The sequence below is a fragment of the Hippocampus bargibanti genome, linkage group LG19 (assembly GCF_051943395.1).
Source record: "Hippocampus bargibanti isolate YZ-2025 linkage group LG19, ASM5194339v1, whole genome shotgun sequence".
Classification (NCBI taxonomy): domain Eukaryota; kingdom Metazoa; phylum Chordata; class Actinopteri; order Syngnathiformes; family Syngnathidae; genus Hippocampus; species Hippocampus bargibanti.
Window position 1 is genome coordinate 11,865,284 of NC_142752.1, and position 14,862 is coordinate 11,880,145.

General features: G+C 42.9%; 1 protein-coding gene across 1 annotated transcript; it reads left to right on the forward strand.

Annotated features, from left to right (window-relative positions):
• The first annotated feature begins 489 nt into the window (after positions 1-489).
• On the forward strand, positions 490-13,621 carry LOC148884041 (AN1-type zinc finger protein 3-like). Its single transcript, XM_089022297.1, has 6 exons — positions 490-1,018; positions 3,968-4,008; positions 7,990-8,175; positions 10,461-10,514; positions 10,591-10,779; positions 12,010-13,621. The coding sequence occupies exons 1-6, from the start codon at positions 951-953 to the stop codon at positions 12,162-12,164; spliced, it is 693 nt and encodes a 230-aa protein (XP_088878423.1). The 5' UTR covers positions 490-950; the 3' UTR covers positions 12,165-13,621.
• Positions 13,622-14,862: the final 1,241 nt, after the last annotated feature.

Sequence of the window (14,862 nt, forward strand, 5' to 3'; positions counted from 1 at the left end):
CCTATCCACTGTAAGGCTGACACGCCAAGCAGTCTACCACCGTTAAGATAGATGTTTTTAGAGAAAGAAAGCGAACGACAAGTGAAAAATATTTAGTCGAATGCCATCTAAATTGCGCATTTTTGGCACTGTCAGTACGTTACCTACAACAGTTGGCGTTAAAAACAACTGAATCGATTATTTCACTGCAATTTTCCAATACGTTATCTGAAAATGCAGCAATGTTGTCGGGTATCAATTTGAATCGACTTTTTAAACACGTTTTTAACGTATGCGCAGGTTGTCACTATGGTATGGAGTTTGAGGTGTTTCGAATGCTCAAAGTAAACTAGTAGACGTACAAGAGCAGCAACTTTAGCATTTCTCGTCAATGGTGGCAACATATGTCGTATTTTTGGCTGGCATGAGCTCACTTGAAGTTGCCCCGTCGATTTTGCTGCCACTGTTGACATATTTGGTGTTGCTGGACGCATTTCCGGCCGAGCTGGGTTCAGTCCATTAACGTGTGACGGGAGGGGTAGTCCCCGGACGCTCGCCTGGGACGCCCTCGCGGATTCGGTCGATCTGCTTTCGTTAACACCGTCGTACAGCTTCAACATCTCTTTAAGTCATTGTTTTTGGACCTCGGTGGAATACTTTTGAGTTTTTTTTTCCACGGATTGTAGTTGAACGTGGGTGCCCCCTCAACTCACGCTTGCTGGTTGTGTCTTAACGTGTACAGCTGATTGCATTGAGAGCCTTTCAATTATTGCTCTTCAAACGTGGCTTGGACACTTTAGCGTCTCGCCTTTTTACTTATTTTCCCTGAGGATTGTTCAACCGGACGAGGACGTTTTGTTCTCGTCCGTGTCGCATTTTCCATTTTTTTATTTCTTTTTGAGGGGGAGGCTCCAGCGAGGGAGCAGGCCTCAGAATCATCCCCGGCTTCGCGTCGCCTGCGGCCGGCTGCCATGGGCGACACCAGTGAGAGAAGCAAGCCGCCCGGCCTCCCTCCCCGGTGTCCATGCGGCTTTTGGGGGTATGTTTAGTCCACTCGTCCGCCTCGCAGTGAGACCAAAGTGCGTGGACGAAATGTTTCCAACGGACCCAAGTCGTCCATTGTTGTTGTTACGTTGAGCAGGCCGACGGTGGGGGGTTGGGAAGTAAGAAATCAACCTCCTGCATGCCAGTGACAGCTGTTGCTGAACTTTGGGGACCCGGTCGGTGTCATGACGGCTTTTAGTGGCGTTCGATGAAATTTTGGGACCTGGCGTGAACACGTCCAGTATGAATGATTGACAGCAGTTTGAGCTGGTTACTTGTGAAGGCAGCTTGGCCTGTTGCTGCTCTCACAATGACAACTTGTACTTTTACAATTGGGAGCAAAATGCTCTCTTGTCTTCGGGTTGAGCTTCGAAAGGAGTTCTCTGATCTATATTCTAATTTCATGTTTTATGTGTCACATCAAAGTGGATGAACGGTACGGTGCGATTTGTTGCTTACCGGATATGATTCACAGTATGCTACGTCACCAAGGAGTAGTTTAGAGTTTTTCTCAACTCGGCTATATTCATCGAGTACTTTAAAACAAACACCCGCTTACACAAATTGATGTACACGAAGCAAAATTTATCAAACATCAACAACAAACAACGAAACACTAAATTCATAACGAAGATTCCTCCAGGGACAGCTCGCAAGTGGGCCCCCTAGTGACTGCATGGGGAACATTAAGTTTGATGTACCCTAATACGGTAATAATAATACATTTAATTTATAAGCCTCTTTCAAAACTCTCAAGGTCACTTTACAGTCACAGGATAAGTTTTTTCTGTGGGTGAGCAGAGGCAGCCATACGCGGCAGCGTTCACTCAACCCGGAAGTAACTCAGATAGAATAGTAAGACAAATAGACAGAAAGATAGCGAGCAAGCCAACAGTTCTCTTCATATGGACAAAAGGGGGGAAAACAATGTAAATTATAGTTGCAACTGGTGTTCTTTTTAAATACATATTTTTGGAAAACAAACTTTCTAAATATCAATCTTTAATGGGGATGACTTCAAACTGACACTACAAAAATGCACAAATATCAAATGATTATTACAGCCTGACTACAGTTCCAATAGGTGACGGAAAACAACATCAAATGTGATTAAAAAATGCTGAATTAAATGACTTACTTTTTGGACCCTTTCATGTAGAACATCTGCCTGTTTTCCAATATGCCGTCCATATTAGACAACAGTGCAAAAATAAGTCAGGAATCGACTTTGTATTGAGGTGATAGATAGATGTCATATTCAGGTCCCTGCTGTCAGTGGGTCGAGGATTGGGTTGGATGTACCTTTATTCGTCTCGCAGTGGAGAAATTTACATTTCACAGCAGCAAAGTTATGAAAGGAAGAGGAAAGAAAGAAGTAGAAAAACAAAATACAGGAGCTGCTGGAATGGCAGCCACTCTTGAAATCAAAAGAACAAAACAACCTAAATAACAAATAATATCACAACACAAAGACACGGAGAGTCATTAATTCTTCAGTGTCCTTGAGTATTCAGAAAGGCGCTCGGAAATTAAATGTATTATTATTTATTATTTTTCTTCAGCACCTGCTGTACCTTCTTTGTTCTAGATGAAAGAGGAGAGGATTGGATTGGATATGCATTTATTAGTCTCACAGTGGAGAAATTTACATCAGGCACATCATGGTGGAATGATCTTTGCTTTGTCAGATATTTGTCTTATTTTTGAGCCTCAATTGGCAGAAGTACGATTATGTGCAAATTAAAGTTATTTTTTTGTTCTTTTGACTTTCCACCGTGTCATTTTTTACTCTGGAGCGCTGTCGGAGCTTTCTCTCTCGTCTCAACATCTGATGTTCGTGTGGCGGTCACCTTTGTGTGTGTGCGCGTAAAACCCCTTCCTTTGTCTTCTACCACATATTTTAACCAATCACGGGCGGCTTTGATAAGTGGCTTTATCTACTGGACGAAACGCAGCTTGTGCGCCATCTTGTGCATTTTCTGTGCGCTACATTGGAGTCCAGATCTTCACCGGTTTCATCGCTTGCAGACGGCTCGAATTGATACGGAAGGACTTTAATCGATTGCAAACATTTATGCTTTCCTCTTCAGAACTATTTGAATCATTTTCATAATTGGATGAGTAACAAGAAAGGATCTTCTCCGAATCTAAACTCTCTGAAGCCATTGTTTTGATTCTGGAGCAAGATAGTTTGTGAAGTATCCTGGCGTGACGTCCCGATCAAGAGGACCGGACTTTCTGAATTTCGCCAGTTTTGATCTCATTTTGTGGCAGTTTTGGGACACTTGAAGTCATTTTATTGATGTTTTGCATTTGACTAAAAATATCAGCCTGCGCGTTTTGGGTATTTTAGATGCTATAAAACGTTTTTCTGATGTCAGTTAGGAAACAAAAAAATGGTGTTGGTTGTCCTTTAAATGGCTGTTTCAAACCAAAATGGCTGACATTGTGTTGTGTTTTGGGTCTTTTAGACATTTAGACAGATCCATCCAACTTGCATGCCAATTGCTGATTTTATTTTGTTTTTAAAGGTGCCCCTAAAATAGAAAATATATTGGCAGGCATGTTAATACTTCTTCTTTTCCTTTCGGCTTTCCCCTTCACGGGGTCGCCACAGCAAATCAGTGTCCTCCATCTTTAGAGGTTTGATCCGCATGTTTGTTTTGGACAAGCTTTTACGTCGGATGCCCTTCCTGACACAACCCTCTGTATTAATCTGGGCTTGGGACCGACACAAGAAGACTTCTGTCCCTTTGTGGCTACCGAACAAGCAACTCGCTCAGTAAAAGGCTCCCATAGACAAAATGGTCATCGGCACAGCAACATAAAAAAACTGACATAGTTGAATCATTCTCTGAAATGACAAATCACCAAAAAGATTTGAGTGAGACTATAAAACGTTGACGTAAGTCGACAGTAACCATGAATGTTTTTTTTTTTGTAGGTCCAGCAAGACCATGAATTTGTGTTCCAAGTGTTTTGCTGGTAAGTTCATTCAAACTCATGTTATGTAGAAAATCATATAGTAGGGAGCCATGTCGAAGATGTTTCAAAAATCTACATGCCAACTGTAGTGTGTTAAAGCTTCACTTCGACATAGTTCCCTGGCACAAAAATGGCACTTTGGCTTGAGGATGAATAATTTGCAGGTCAATCAATACGCAGTGACAAATAGAGAGCCATTCACAGTGCCCTTTACACTTGGATGATTTAAAATTGTTAGTGACCCAGCATGTTAACTCATTCACTGTCAGATGATGTGCAAAAATGTGTCCACTCTGGTACCCGGGTTTTTGTCATTTTCACTCAAATTGCAGGCTCCACAGAAGTTTTAGGACTACATCAACATTCAATGCAGCGTAAGAAACCTTAGACGTTCTTCTTTCTTTGGAAAAAAAATTCCTAAGTTATATGGGTCTGGAGTTATATCAGCATAAAATGGGGGCGGCTGTACAAAATACAATACAATACAATGCATACACATTGGTTTATATCGCGCCTTAACAACAGCTGAAGCTGTAACAAAGTCCTAAAATGTAAAAAAAAAAAGGCAAATGCTGCCCACTCATGGATGGGAAAAACATTGGCAGAGGTCTGACCAGCGCTTTATCTCCCCCCCCCCCCAAGAAAAAACAACCCAAAGAAATTCGGAAATGGTGCGTCACGTCACACTTTTCAATTCCCGAATAAATTCTGGAATGACAGCGAATGAGTTAATCTGACAGAGGAAGCCAGTGGAAATCCCCTCAATCGCGTAAAGAACAAAAAAAAATAATTATTCTAATCAATTTCATGTCTAAGCGCCTTTCAAAACTCTCAAGGTCACTTTACAGTCACAGAAGGTTTTGTGTGGGTGAGCAGCGGCAGCTACACGCGCCAACGTTCACTCAACCTGGAATAACTCAAAAAGATAGAAGGCCAGCTAGCTAATAGCGAGCTATCTAGATAGCCACTATATAGCAAATAGCTAGCTAATAGCTATTTAGCTAGATAGCAAATAGATAGCTAGCTAGGTAGCCAACTAGATCAATAATAAGTGTAGAGAAAACTTTTCCCACACGCATCAGTTACTTCACAGAAATGACCAGGGTGGGTGGGGAAAAAAGGGGCCACTTAACTGCTGAAAATGGAAACAAATAGAGTGGGACTTTGGCTTACGAACTTAATTGGTTCCCATACAGAGTGTATAAGGCAAAAAGTGTGTATCCCCAAAAATAATTTCCCATAGGAAACCATTAAAATGAGAATAATCCGTTCCCAAGTCCCCATAAAACATAATTTTCTACTTTCTAATTTTCTAACCCTTAGAACTGCACAAAATATACCTTATTTTATGTATAATAAATGTGCTGTAGTATTATGATTAAAGATATAAACTGAACTGTACAATAAAGTCATTTTATTGACCTTTGTGATGGTCGTTAATGGCTTGATGGAATGGAGTGTCCCGGTTTCCTCAGCATTAATTAAACACTTGATGAGGAACATAGGCTTCTTTCACCATCTTTAGGAATGATCAATTGTAGGTGCTTTCTCTGTGATAATTGTATCTAGTTCTTCATCAATTGTGTTCTGTTTAGCTGGGTTGATAGATTTTTGCATCAAGTGTACAGATGACTTGTGCGGGTTATTTGTGGAGCCTGATTGATGGGATATTTTAACTGTTTTCTATCAATGTTCTCACTATTCTCACACTTTAGTTTTTTTTTGTTTCAAGCTCTTTCATCTCCATTTCGTGTGTGTGTTTTCTCACTCTCTCTCTCTGTCTGCCTGTCTCTTTAATGTTTAATCACCCCAACCCCCACTGCTGGGTTCTTGACCAATCACGTGGCTTTAGCCGAAGACGCCAGTTTGTTTTTTGGAGAACGGCCTCACTCTCTCTCTGTCTGTAACCCCATCCCCCACTGCTGCGTTGTTGACCAATCATGTGGCTTTAACTGAAGACTGGGGGCGGGGAATAGAGGACAAAACAGTGGCCACCATTTTCCTGTTAGCAGAACGGGCTTGTTCACGAACAACACATCACTCATTGTGGCAGCTCCGTGTGTATCCCGAAAAATAATTCGTATGCCAAGGTAAAAATTTTGTAAGCCAAGGGGTTCGTAAACCGAGGTTTCACGGTATTGTGTGAATCCATTTGGAGACACGCTGTGGTTTTGTCACTCAACCCATAATAATTCAAAAAGATAGCCAGCTAGATAGCTAATCAGAATCAGAATCGTCTTTATTGCCAAGTATGTAGAACACACAAGGAATTTGTTTCCGGTAGAACACGCTGCACTAGTATCGTCGTCAAAAAAACTGCTAAGTGGCACTATACAGTTCCACTTTGGCTACTGTTGAAAGAGTTCAAAGAGTTAATGGCTTGGGGGAAGAAGCTGTTTAAATGTCTGCTGGATTTGGTGCGCATGGATCGGTCGCGCCTGCCTGAGGGGAGTAGCTGGAAAAGGTGGTGGGCAGGGTGCGGAGGGTTCAGTAGGATTTTCCGCGCCCTAGTTTGGATTCTTGCAGTGTGCAAGTCCTCGAGAGTGGGTAGGGCGGTGCCAATGATTTTTTTTTCCGCCGTCCTAACTGTCCGTTGAAGTCGGATTTTGTCCATTTTTGTAGCGGCTGTGGAGGATGGATTCGATGACAGCCGTGTAGAAATGTTGCTGCACCTCCTGTGGCAGGCCATGCTTCTTTAGCAGCCTCAGGAAGTACATTCTCTGTTGGGCCTTTCTCAAGACAGAGTTGGTGTTGACCTCCCACTTCATGTCCTGGGAGACTGTGATTCCCAGGAACTTGAAGGTCTCAACGGTTGACACAAGGCAGTTGGATAGTGTGAGGGGTAGCTGTGGTGATGGATGTTTCCTGAAGTCCACGATCATCTCAACTGTCTTGAGCATGTTCAGCTCCAGGTTGTGACGGCTGCACCAGCGCTCCAGCTTCTCCACTTGTTGTCGGTACGCAGACTCGTCGCCGTCTTTGATGAGACCGATGACCGTGGTGTCGTCTGCGAACTTTATGAATTTGACAGCTGGGTGCGTTGAGGTGCAGTCGTTCATGTAGAGAGAGAAGCGCAATAGAGGACGATAGATAGCAAATATCTAGCTAGCTAGGTAACCAGCTAGATCAATAATAAGTGTCGAGCACACTTTTCCCACACGCATCAGTTACTTCAGAGCAATGACCAGGGTGGGTGGGGTAAAAAAATGAGCCAACTTAACTGCTGGAAATGGAAACTAATATTGTGTGAATCAATTTGGACACACTGTGGTTTTGTCACTCAACCTCCAATAACATAAAAAGATAGAAAGCTATTAACTGGGACTGGGTGGTGTGCTAACCACTTGTACAGCGTTCTTCAGAACGCAAGTTAAGTGAAGACAAAAGGGTAACTTGAAAATGTTTAAAACTTTCAATATTAGATCAGCAGCATCATACCAACTCTTGTTTCCCGAAACTAACTCATTCCCTGCCATTCACAAATGTATTCGGGAATTGAAAATATGACATAGAGCGCCATTCCCGAATTTATTCGGGTTTTGTTTTTTTCTTGATTGGGTTCCGATAAAGCGCTAGCCATCGCCTCTGGCAATGTTTTTCCCTTTCCAAGGTGGTCAGCATTTCCCTTTTTTCCATGTTAGCGCTTTGTTCCAGTTTCAGCTATTGTTGAAGCACTATATAAATCAATGTATGAATAGAATTGCATTTTGGACAGACGCCCTCATTTCAAGCTCATATAACCCCAGGCCCATATAATTTAGGAATTAACTCTTTTTTTCTGATGAAAGAAGAGAGTCTAAGGTTTCTTACACTGGACTGAATGTTTAGATAGTCCTAAGACTCAATATTCTGTGGGCCCTGGAATTCGAGTGACAATGACAAAAACCCTGGCACTGGAGTGGGCACATTTTTGCACATCTGGCAGTGAATTAGTTAAAATGGCAGCAATAACTTTCAATCTTCTTGGATTGCACTGTGCAGATATTAAGAAGAAGCAACCGGGCGAGGACAGCCAATCGTCCGTCTTCACCAGCGGTAGTGGCGAGACCGCGGCAACCACTGCCACCAAGGCTTCATCAATATCATCGTCAACATCGCCACCTTTGTCCTCGCCCACCGCCATGACGCCGCCGGCCACTGAAGAAGCCTCGCCGTTGTTCGCTGAGAGTAAGTGCGCAGGACGAAGCAAATCTGACACTTTCTGCAGTGGGGCCTCGGTTTACGAACACCTTGCCTTACGAACTTTTCGGTTTACGAAAGTTAAATTTATGAAAATTGAACCTTGGATTAAGCACTACTTTTCGCGATACACACCCCCACCACGGCTGGCGGAGTAATCTTCGGCAGAAGAACACCAAAGCACACGACCGAACAGCAACCCAGCCGGCCTACCTTTCCACACCCCCTTTCTATGAGTGCACACGTCGATCGTCTTCAACGATACTTTTGCCATTATGGGACCGAAAAAGACCCCACCACAGGCTCGTGTTCAGCCGAAGAAGACACAAAACAAAATTACAGTCAAGGAGAAGAAGAAGATCATTGAGAAATACAAACGAGTTGTGCGTTTGTGGCGTCACAGGTTCGCACCGCGGCTTTCATGTGAATCTCAGCCTGACACATTTCCCACGCTGAGAGTAACTTTCTACTACCATTCTACATATAAAGGTGTTATTTACTCGATGCTTTCACGTACGAGTTGACAGCTGGGGTGGGGTCGCCACTCCTGACCTCCGCCAGCTGCTGCCAATCCCCTGATCACCGATACTGGGACATTTCAACGAATCGCTGTCACCTCACCACTGACATGATTACGACGCCTCGCGCCTCGCCAGTGTCTTGGACTTGCCAGCACAAGAGTTTGCTTCGCCCGAGGTGATTGTTAGCCGCGATCGTGTATGTAGGTTGCTTTCCGGGATCTCAAGTTTTTTTCACCCCCACGTGCTATTTTTTTTTGCCTCGCTTGATCGGCTGGAAAGATCACCCCCGCCCACCTTCTTTTCTCGCGTCATTCTGGGTACGTGGAATCATCGGACTCGCGCCTTTTGTTGGAATAAAATCTCTGCCAGCACCTACGTCTCTGCCGCCTGCTTCAGGATCCAACCCCTTTTATTAACGTTCCGACGAGTCAGCTATCCCTGTCACGCTCGGAACGTGACAGTATCATTGTGTTCAGCTGATAGAAAAGGCTTGGCTTGGTATTTGTTACCCTTCGATCCTTGAAAGCAGCATGGAAGAATTTGTGATATGCAGGCTTTTATTGAACAGTTCAATCCAGAAAAGACTGTGGCTATGAGAATCATCAACATGATCAGAATCAGAATCAGAATCATTTTTATCGCCAAGTATGTAGGACACACAAGGAATTTGTTTCCGGTAGAACACGCTGCACTAGTATCGTTGTCAAAAAAACTGCTGAGTGGCATGTGAAAGATAATGTGATGCCTCAGTTTTCGTAAGACCTTACAAGTCAGAAAGCAACAGGTGTCAATTAAAAGCCATCAACGACCATCACAAATGTAAATAAAGTGACTATTGTGCAGTGTAGTTTTTTCATTACAATACAATTAGCACATTTATTATACATAGAATAAGGTATGTTGTGTGTAGTTTTGAGGCTTATTTAGTTGAAAATTATATTTTATGGAGACCTGGGAACGGATTATTCTCATTTTAATGGTTTCCTATGGCAAATTATTTTTTGGGATGCACACTTTTCGCCTTACACACTCTGTCTGGGAACCAATAAAGTTCGTAAGCCAAGGCCCCCACTGTACAGTGTACACTGTACTGATACCTCGGTTTACAACCCCCTTGCCCTACGAACGTTTCGGTTTGCGAACGTTAAATTTATGAAAATTTTACCTTGGCATACAAACTTTTTTCGGGATACACACGGAGCGCCACAATGAGTGATGTGTCGTTCTCCTAACAACAAAATGGCAGCCGACTGTTTTTGTCCTGTATTCCCCACCCCCAGTCTTCGGTTAAAGCCACATGATTGGTCAAGAATGCAGCAGTGAGGGACGTGGGCTTTAAACATTAAAGAGACAGGCAGACGACAATGAGAGAGTGAGAAAATGGATAAAAAAAAGTGAAATTTGGACTCTGATGAAACCGGCCACTCCATTCCATCAAGCCATCAATGACCATCACAAAGGTAAATAAAAGGACTTTAGTACAGTTTATTTCTTTAATTATAATACCATAGCACATTTATTCTACGTAAAATAAGGTATATTTTGTGTAGTTTTAAGGCTTAGAAAATTAGAAAGTAGAAAATTATGTTTTATGGGGACCTGGGAACGGTTTATCCTTATTTTAATGTTGTCCTATGGGAAATTAATTTTTTGGAATACACACTTTTCGCCTTACACACTGTCTGGTAACCAATGAAGTTCGTAAGCCAAGGTATCACTGTACATTAAATGTGTCTTGTCTGCCGCTTTCAGGTGTGACGGCGCAAGGTACAATGCGGGTGGCTGCAAAGCGACCTCGACAGTCGGGTACGCTCTGTTCTACTATCTGCTAACCCCTCTATAGCCCAATCCATGGTAAAACTCTCCTCCGCTACGTTCACAGACTCCACTTCGGAAAGTGAGGCCACGCCGGAGAAGCGGCCGCGGGCTGAGGAGAAAGAAGAAGAAGAAGAACAAGAAGATGGAGAGAAGGCGGAGGGCGGCACGCCCAAGCAGAAGAACCGCCGGCGCTGCTTCAGCTGCCAAAGCAAACTGGAGCTTGTGCAGCAGGAACTGGGCTCCTGTCGCTGTGGTTGGTGCACACATCACATTCGGCAACATTTTTGCGCCAGAAAAGTCTCCTTGTGGTCCCTTGAGTCTTTTGGCGTGGGTCTGTTCAGAATAGATACAGTATGTTTACCACATTTCATTTTGCAGTGTTCAGGACAATGTTTGCCACGATAGGGGTGGAGTCTGTCTGATATACAGTAAAGTCTCGCTATATCGATATTCTCGGGAGTCGGAAAAAATATCGATATAACCGGACTATCGATATATCCGATCCTGCGGCATGTAAATTTTCTCCTTGCGTTCATAGAAATAGTATCGTAATAAGCAGTACTATCAATATAACCAATATCGATATAACGAGACTTTACTGTACTTGACCAACCACATTCCTAGTTACTTGTTTGCCAAGCCTCTGATGACCATGTCCTAAACCCCTTTCCGTCGGGTATAAAAAGAAGGGTTTTTGGCTTGTAAATCAGTTCTTCAACAAGATGGTTACAAGACCACGGAAACGAGCTGCAATTAGAACACTAAAGTAACACACCAACAAATCGAATCAAGAAATCTGCAACATTTTTGGTCAATAATCAAGATTCGTCTGCGTGAGAAAGATTGCACAACAAAAAAGCCCTAATTTGTGCTATAATTAAGACCTGGTAGAGGGACCCTTCCATCATCAACAGCTGTCAAAATCTGTTCGATTCCATGCCAAAACGCATCCCTGAGGTGATCAAGAACAAGGGAGGGCAGACTTCTTACTAAAATGTATATTTTATAATTTGAGTTGTCAAAAATGTAAACAATCAATTTTATCCCAAAATAACAGGGTGGTGCAGTAGGTGTGAATTTCTTTGACAACTTTTAGAGTGTCTGTGTATTTCTACTTCCCCATTCAGTGTTTGACTTAAACATACATTCCAAACAAAATATAGCACTGAAGCAATTCACCTTATGAACGACCGCTTGGAACGTATCTCGTTCGTAAGGTGGGGAGCGTCTGTATTCACGTGAACAATCACATCATGGGACAATTTTGATGGTTCTATTAGCCTGCCATACGTGTTTTTTGGACTGTGGGAAGCTACGACTCCTGAAGTCGACGTGCTAATCACTCGCCACCGGGTCGCAAATTTCATGTTGCTCAGTCAAATTGACTTGGGGGTGTGTCTACTTTGGATTTTTTTTTGGGGGGGGAGCTAAACTGATGACGGGCATGGTGTTCTTATTTCAATGTTACTCCACTGTTTTGCAGGCTACGTATTCTGCATGCTACATCGGCTCCCCGAGCAGCACGACTGCCTCTTCGACCATTTAGGGCGCGGGCGGCAAGAGGCCGTCCTCAAGATGGTCAAGCTGGACCGCAAGGTGGGCCGCTCGTGCCAGCGCATTGGCGAAGAGTGTTCCTGATCGGCCGTACCCGCCTACCAACGCAGACAAGAAGGGAAAAGGAGAAAGAGGAGGAGGAGTCAGAGACACTTTTGGACCTGGATGCCGCTCAGACATAATTCCCACCTGTCCCAGCCACCCCTGTTGCTCTTTGGTCCACTTGCACAAGTTTTTCCTTCACCCACAAGAAGTTGCGCTGAAGTTTTCTCCGTCTTCTCTCTCAGGTTGAACCCGCCTTCCTCCTCCCGCTCGTCCTCCTCCTTTTCTTCTTCACTTGTGTGGGGAGCGCCATGTTCGCCGCCCTTTTTGAATTGGACTTCTGATCTCATGGACTCCCAAGAGAACGCAACCCCATTTGTGTCGTAAGTTGTGTGCGTGCACATGTGTGAGCTTCTTCTTCCTCATGATGCTTGGAGTGAGGAAGTACGACTGAAAAGGTTTTTTTTTCTCCTTTGGGAGGGGAAGTTGTTCATCAAAACATGGCTGCCGAGTATCTGAAGTCATTACGTGACCTCCCCCGAAGGTTTCTGTTAATTTATTTGATTCATGGGGTTGTGTTTCATGGTTATAATTAATCAATGGGGTGTGGTTTGTACTTTTTTTTTTTGATTATGGGAGTGTTTGCTTGTTTTGGAGTGTGAACTGAGTCTTTTCTTCCTAAATTGATGCTCGTGACATGGACTAAAGCTAACACTGGCCTCTTCCTGTGTCTTTGCGGGCAAGCATTGGTTGTGATTCACGGCTCTACCAAATGTTGCGAGGTGAAACAGTCTTGAAGGAGTCGGAGCACAAAATTGCTCTTGGAAAGCAAAAAGGCTGACTTCCTGTCGTTTCTTGACATTGTGATTTTGGCGTTGCTCATTAAAAAAAACAGGTTTTTCAAAGCTAGACATCAAAGTAATGACAAGATGTCCCTTTTTTTTTACACAGTTGGAGTTGTCTTTGCGTCTACTATATGCAATCGATATTTGCTATCAGACAATATTTCTAAATGTTTGAGGAACTCTTGTGAAGAATTCCTCATAACAAATTGACACTCGACCGTTTGAAAAAAAATTGTAAAAACTTTGTAGTGTCCTTGCTCTGGATTGGCAAACAAGATCACATTTTCATCAATGTTGCAACTCAATGAAGATTCGACAGGAAAGCCGAGCTTCTTGAAGCCCTTTCTCCATAAACGGAGGTGTGATGCGCAATGGCGTGAAAGTTAGAAGAAAGGAAACAGTGCGGCTCTTTTTTTTGGGAATTTGTTTGGTTTTGAGTGATGATGAGAAAAAGAAGAACAAGAAAATATCTGTGTACCTTTTTAAAGCAAATAATTATTTAACCCTATATCAGTTTGAGTGACTTACACCCTAGCATAGAGTGGCATCGTTTCAATGTATTACAAAAACAGAATTCTGTCCTTATTTTCTCCTTTTTAATTTTATTGTGTTGCGTTTTCTGATGAGGAAATAAACTGGATTAGATTATGCGGATTGCTGTACTTTCTTTCAAAATACCTTGTCAAAATGTTGAACGGTCACTGAACGCTAATGTTAGCCATAGTTTTACAGTAAAATACACAAGCGCTGCCTTTTCAGAGATTGCTAACTCAAAAATGACTCATTTTCGGGGATATACAACGCAATGTCCATTTACTATATTGTTTATTGTTTGTGTATATTGCTTTTTTTCCTCATTAATCTCAAAACTGACGTTACAACATGGTTCACTTAAAGGACAACCGACGTCTCTGGAGAAGTCGTGTCCATAATTTGTAAAATCGCTTCAAATGAGTTCTACTGAGCGTATTTTACAAAGATTCCACCGCATATAGCTATATTTTACGTTTTCTAGACTCGCGCTGAATATTCCGGGAATCCTGTTTTTGAGTTGGTGACTTGTCCTCACGTTACGTCACTGAAGGAACGCCCCTGACCGAAAAAAGGACACATTATAGCAGTCCTTCCACCACATCACTGCATTTTGCTGTACTTTGTTTGGTCTGAAAACTTCATGTAGGACCAAAAAGAAGCAGAAGATGGCGACAAAGCTCTGTAAGGAATTAATCAGCCCGTGGGTATTTTAGATGCTATCAAAGTTTTTTCTGATGTCAGTTAGGAAACAAAAAAGTGATGTCGGTTGTCCTCTAAAGCAGGGGTCCCCACCCTTTTGTGCGCCACGGACCGGTTTAATGTCAGACAATATTTTCACGGACTGGCGGATAAATACAACAAAATAAAATGATACGACAAGCATGTTTTTTCTTTCTTTTAAATATAATAATAAATGTGAATCCATTGTGTATTTTTATCCAACTTTATTAGCAGAGTCCTGGTAACATCGCGGCAACAACAACATATGGAACATCGTCTCTGCCCCTTAACGCTCTATGGTCACCATGGTAAGGTTTAAACGTATCTTCAAAATAAGATACACCACAAAAACAAGTGCAAAGCGCAAAACTCACTACAACTGAATCAGTGGGACCCCTGAGCGTGTTTCTCTGCAACGAGACGGTCCCATCTAGGGAAAATGGGAGACAATGACACCCAAAGTGTCTTGCTTATGTCCAGTCTACTCCGTAGTTTTGTTTTGGTTGCTGTCACTGTAGAAAACCCCGCTTCACACAAATAAGATGTCGGAAAAGGCAACGGGGTTTTCAGTGCTGTATTGGCGATCTCGGGGTATTCTGTCATCACTTTAATCCAGATCACCAGCAGAGTTGTTGTCTCAA

What these genes read in the sequence shown, in the direction of transcription:
- LOC148884041 (XM_089022297.1), top strand. Translation starts at nt 951, where the DNA reads ATGGGCGACACCAGTGAGAGAAGCAAGCCGCCCGGCCTCCCTCCCCGG. An exon ending in TGTCCATGCGGCTTTTGGGG is followed by an intron (nt 1,019 to 3,967) that starts GTATGTTTAGTC and finishes TTTTTTTTGTAG; the next exon opens with GTCCAGCAAGACCATGAATT. An exon ending in AAAGCGACCTCGACAGTCGG is followed by an intron (nt 10,515 to 10,590) that starts GTACGCTCTGTT and finishes CTACGTTCACAG; the next exon opens with ACTCCACTTCGGAAAGTGAG.